Raw genomic sequence first — 5,096 nt, forward strand, 5'->3', positions numbered from 1 at the left:
ACGTAATCTAGTGCGCGGAACTGGGGAAAGTATTTGCAACCAGAAGCCCATCTTGAAAACACAACTATCCCGGGGTGTTGTGTAGACGGATTGGGAATTACCGCCTTCATATTAAGGAGAAGGAGACAGGAGCAAGGATTTGTGGTGACTCACTCCAGGTCGTGCAAGTAGAGATGGAGCCGAGCGCCGGAGCACAGACTCCTGGGCTTTCCTTTCTCCATCTCTGTCACCTCATCTTCCCAGGCCTAAGGATCCCCTTCCTCTCTGCCTAGCTGGGGCTATGAGTCCCAGGGCCCTCGGAATCCGGCCGGCTGCTGCCGGTTCTCAGAGCGCTGAGCCGTGGATGAATTGCCCCTGTGGTCTCCCGCTGGGGCGTCAGAGTTGGGGCTCTGACTTGCGCAAGGTTACACCTGGAGTCCTGAGGGATCTGGGGGCTCTCTTGTACCCTTAAGTTGGACCTTTCAAGACTTCATGAGTGCTGACCTCCTTGAGGGGTTTGGGGAGCTGGGATCTATGATCCTCCCATCATGTCTGACCCCCGCCCTGCACACACACACCACTCCTGCTCTCGCTTAGGTTCCGGCCCTGGGCTCTTCTGCGGGATCTTTGGGAGATTCGGGAGGTCTGCGTTTTGCTCTGCGTTCTGGAACTCAGTTTCCCCAGCGTGGGACGTGGCAAGCTAGTCGGTCCCTGAACGCACTTCCCTTTGCTTCCGCCAGCAGGTGGAAGGGAGCCCACACGGCGCCTGAAAATGAAAAGCCATTGAAGGCAGCTCTGGGACCGCCCGTCGGACCCGGCGCGAGGGATTCCAAAAAGATCACTAGAAAGCCCAGGGCTTGGAGTTCCCGCTCCCCGGAGCCCAAGTCGGCCTCTGCCGCCGTCTCGGTCAGCCCCGCACACCTTGTAAGGGGGAGGCAGGCTTCTCTCTAGCCTCGCACCCCAGGAGGCGCGTTCGGAGGGAAGCAGCCACCGTGCCGCCTCTGCCTCGGCGTGGAACAAACGGTTAAAGATTTTGGGCAGCGCCTCGCGGGGGGAGGAGCCAGGGGCCCAATCCGCAATTAAAGATGAACTTTGGGTGAACTAATTGTCTGACCAAGGTAACGTGGGCAGCAACCTGGGCCGCCTATAAAGCGGGCGCGCGGCGGGGTTCGGAGCGCTGGCGACGGCGGCAGGTGGCGCGGGAGGCCGCGGCGCGCCATGGGGCTCCCGGCGCTGCTGGCCAGTGCGCTCTGCACCTTCGTGCTACCGCTGCTGCTCTTCCTGGCCGCGATCAAGCTCTGGGACCTGTACTGCGTGAGCAGCCGCGACCGCAGCTGCGCGCTCCCTTTGCCCCCCGGAACTATGGGCTTCCCCTTCTTTGGGGAAACACTGCAGATGGTGCTACAGGTAAGGGAGCTTGGGCGGGACAGGACGATTCTCAGGAGCCCGACTGGGCTCAGGGCTTCCAGAAGCCAGGGTAGGCGTCCCTTTGAGGGAGGTGACTATGGCTAGGATCCGGGCTAGCCGGAGGCGCGGCGCTCCCCGGCGCCCCCTCACGCCTGTCTCTCTCCTCCGCCCTCCTCTCCCAGCGAAGGAAATTCCTGCAGATGAAGCGCAGGAAATACGGCTTCATCTACAAGACGCATCTGTTCGGGCGGCCCACAGTGCGGGTGATGGGCGCCGACAACGTGCGGCGCATCTTGCTCGGGGAGCACCGGTTGGTGTCGGTTCACTGGCCCGCGTCGGTGCGCACCATCCTGGGCTCCGGCTGCCTCTCCAACCTGCACGACTCCTCGCACAAGCAGCGCAAGAAGGTGAGGGCGGCGGTGCCCGGACAGGGAGGGGGACCCTGTCCCCTGGAGGGGTTCTAGCAGATAAATGCCGGGCGAGCGCTAGCTGCACGAGATGTCGGTTGGGACCCGTTCAAGCCCAGTTTAGCTCTATCAGCCGAGAAGTGCCTTGGATCTGGCAGGGGTGAGGGGGGCTGGAAGGGGATCCCGGAAGGCGAGGGGGGCGGTTTTAACACTTTGCCTCTTTTGGAGCCCAGGTGATTATGCGGGCCTTCAGCCGCGAGGCGCTCCAGTACTACGTGCCGGTGATCGCGGAAGAAGTGGGCACTTGCCTGGAGCAGTGGCTGAGCTGCGGCGAACGCGGCCTCCTGGTCTACCCCCAGGTGAAGCGCCTCATGTTCCGCATCGCCATGCGCATCCTGCTGGGCTGTGAGCCCCGACTGGCGAACGGCGGGGACGCGGAGCAGCAGCTGGTGGAGGCCTTCGAGGAAATGACCCGCAATCTCTTCTCGTTGCCCATCGACGTGCCCTTCAGTGGGCTGTACCGGGTAAGGGAGCTTGCAGCGTGAGGAGCTAGGGGCGCGGGGACGCGGGGACGCGGGGACGCGGGGGCTCGGCGTCAGCTCACTGCGGTGCGCTCTCTGCCCTCAGGGCATGAAGGCGCGCAACCTCATCCACGCGCGCATAGAGGAGAACATTCGCGCCAAGATCTGCGGGCTGCGGGCGGCGGAGGCGGAGGCGGAGGCGGGCGGTGGCTGCAAAGATGCGCTGCAGCTGTTGATTGAGCACTCGTGGGAGAGGGGAGAGAGGCTGGACATGCAGGTGAGTGGCAATTCCAGGAAGAGGCACTGCGGAATTTGGTCCTCTGGCTTTCCAAGGGCGGTACCTGGGGTCCCCAAAGGTGACGCCCAGACTCCACAGTCAGCAGACCGCCCAGACCCCAGGGATGGGACCCGGAACGTTGAGACACCGGGTCCGGAGAGCTGTGGGAGAGGATGCAGCGGAACAGGGAGCGTCCCCTAGCCCTACCAGGCTTTCCGGGGAACGTTGGAATTTGCAAAATACAAATAAAGAATGTTGGGCGATTTTAATACAACCAAGGCTTTCATTCAAGAATTCCCAGCGTAGTGGGATTTTACTGGCCTCCCTGTTCTAGCTGAACGAAAGGGACTATGCATTATGTTTAAAAGTGTAGCCTTCCTTGACTTTCTATCAGCAAACTTTTAGCTCGGCTCATCTTTCCAGAACCTTCAGTTGGGTTCTGAGTAATTGCTGTGTAAAATTGCATGCAAACTTGTAAAAAACGTTTGAATTATTCCATCCTTAGGCACTAAAGCAATCTTCAACCGAACTCCTCTTTGGAGGACACGAAACCACAGCTAGTGCAGCCACGTCTCTGATTACTTACTTGGGGCTCTACCCCCATGTTCTCCAGAAGGTTCGAGAGGAGCTCAAGAGTAAGGTAGGGGGACACTGGCCTTGAAATTAGCTTGAGAAATTCTGCTGTCCCCTAGCCATCTTGCCAATATGTAAGTGTGCTGACTTCTCTGAGTATTTTGAAAGCGCAGGGCCAAGGGGTGGGTGGGCCGGTGACGAAAGAGAATTAGCTTTGTGAATAAAAAGGAAGGAATTGTGAGCTGTGATCCCACTCAGGCAGGGTTTGATCCTTGTATTCCTATGCGTTCTCCACTTTTTGCAGTGCATTGGAGATTTTCAGTTGGATTCCACTTTCTTGAATTTGTATTTCAAGGGCATGAATGGGGACTCCTAGGTGGTGGTGACAGTGGTGGTGGTGATGGGGGCGGGGGAGAAACTTGGTGGTTCTAAGTGGGGAGCAGCCTTCTCTTGGAGTTGTAAATAGATAGTGGATTTGGGCCAAGGGGTGGAGGCAAATGGTCATTAGCTGCTCACAGTTTCCCCCTCAGGGGGAAAACTCCCAACATGGGGCCCTTTGGGTCTAGCCGCCACTTAAGCCCTGTTTACGTCTGCTGGGCTGATTTTACTGGAGCACAAAATAACTGCTCACCTCTGTATGACTGTTTTGATAGGGTTTACTTTGCAAAAGCAATCAAGACAACAAGTTGGACATGGAAATTTTGGGACAGCTTAAATACATTGGGTGTGTTATTAAAGAGACCCTTCGACTGAATCCCCCAGTTCCAGGAGGGTTTCGGGTCGCTCTTAAGACTTTTGAATTAAATGTAAGTTAATTTGTTGTGGTTTTGAATCTCCCCTTGCTTCCCTGTGCATTGGTTTCAATTTCTTATGCTTTTGATGTCATCATCCTGCCCCCTGTGCGCACGTGTTTCCACCATCAAAATGTCTGTCTGCCCTGTCTCTCTCCACACATCCCTTTTTTTCAACTCATAATTGGTCCGGTTATCAGTGATAACTTTTTGTTGTTGAAAGTTAGATTCCAGTTTGTCAGCCCTTGGGACTTCATAATCTTTTGCAGGGATACCAGATTCCCAAGGGCTGGAATGTTATCTACAGTATCTGTGATACTCACGATGTGGCAGATATCTTCACCAACAAGGAGGAATTTAATCCTGACCGATTTATGCTGCCTCACCCAGAGGATGCGTCCAGGTTCAGCTTCATTCCATTTGGAGGCGGCTTGAGGAGCTGCGTAGGGAAAGAGTTTGCAAAAATTCTTCTCAAAATATTTACAGTGGAGCTGGCCAGGCACTGTGACTGGCGGCTTCTAAATGGACCTCCTACAATGAAAACTAGTCCCACCGTGTACCCTGTGGATGATCTCCCTGCAAGGTTCACCCGTTTCCAGGGGGAAACCTGATGGGTGTGAATGCCCAGACTTCAGACTTATTTGAAGTGCACATGAGGTTTTACATAGTGTCATGTTGATTTTATTATATTTAATTTCTAAATGTATATTATAATATTTATGTGTCTCTACTACAGTACCACAGTCTTTAAATATTAAAATAATGAATTTGGATAGTTTCCAAATAAAGTAAAATCTGAAGGTGCTTGTCTTGCATTTAAGATTCCTGTGGGGGAAAGCTCACTGGTTTTATATTTGTATATTTAGCCAGATTTCTAAGCATCTACCTGCATGGCTTTATTTGTTATCTGTGCATATCTATTTTCTGTGAGGAAGAAACTTTAGCTGCTTTTTCTCTTCACAGTTATCAGAAAAATACAAATGTGAGTGTGAGTTAGTCCAACATTTGTAAATGTTTCTGTGGTTTAGATTCCCTGTTTGGAAAATCTATCAAAGTTAATTTTAGATTTTTTTTTTTTTTTTTTTTTTTTTTTTTTTTGCTTGCTTTGCTTTGGGGAAAGATGAATTTGAAAAGGTAATGC

General features: G+C 53.7%; 1 protein-coding gene across 1 annotated transcript; it reads left to right on the forward strand.

The window, feature by feature from the left end:
• The first annotated feature begins 432 nt into the window (after nt 1-432).
• On the forward strand, nt 433-4,668 carry LOC122202174 (cytochrome P450 26A1). Its single transcript, XM_042908451.1, has 7 exons — nt 433-1,386; nt 1,569-1,793; nt 2,027-2,317; nt 2,421-2,591; nt 3,097-3,231; nt 3,818-3,970; nt 4,225-4,668. The coding sequence occupies exons 1-7, from the start codon at nt 1,198-1,200 to the stop codon at nt 4,564-4,566; spliced, it is 1,506 nt and encodes a 501-aa protein (XP_042764385.1). The 5' UTR covers nt 433-1,197; the 3' UTR covers nt 4,567-4,668.
• The last annotated feature ends 428 nt before the right edge of the window (nt 4,669-5,096 follow it).

The sequence above is a fragment of the Panthera leo genome, chromosome D2 (genome assembly GCF_018350215.1).
Source record: "Panthera leo isolate Ple1 chromosome D2, P.leo_Ple1_pat1.1, whole genome shotgun sequence".
Classification (NCBI taxonomy): Eukaryota; Metazoa; Chordata; class Mammalia; order Carnivora; family Felidae; genus Panthera; species Panthera leo.

What these genes read in the sequence shown, in the direction of transcription:
- LOC122202174 (XM_042908451.1), top strand. Translation starts at nt 1,198, where the DNA reads ATGGGGCTCCCGGCGCTGCTGGCCAGTGCGCTCTGCACCTTCGTGCTA. An exon ending in GAGAGAGGCTGGACATGCAG is followed by an intron (nt 2,592 to 3,096) that starts GTGAGTGGCAAT and finishes TTCCATCCTTAG; the next exon opens with GCACTAAAGCAATCTTCAAC. An exon ending in TTAAGACTTTTGAATTAAAT is followed by an intron (nt 3,971 to 4,224) that starts GTAAGTTAATTT and finishes AATCTTTTGCAG; the next exon opens with GGATACCAGATTCCCAAGGG.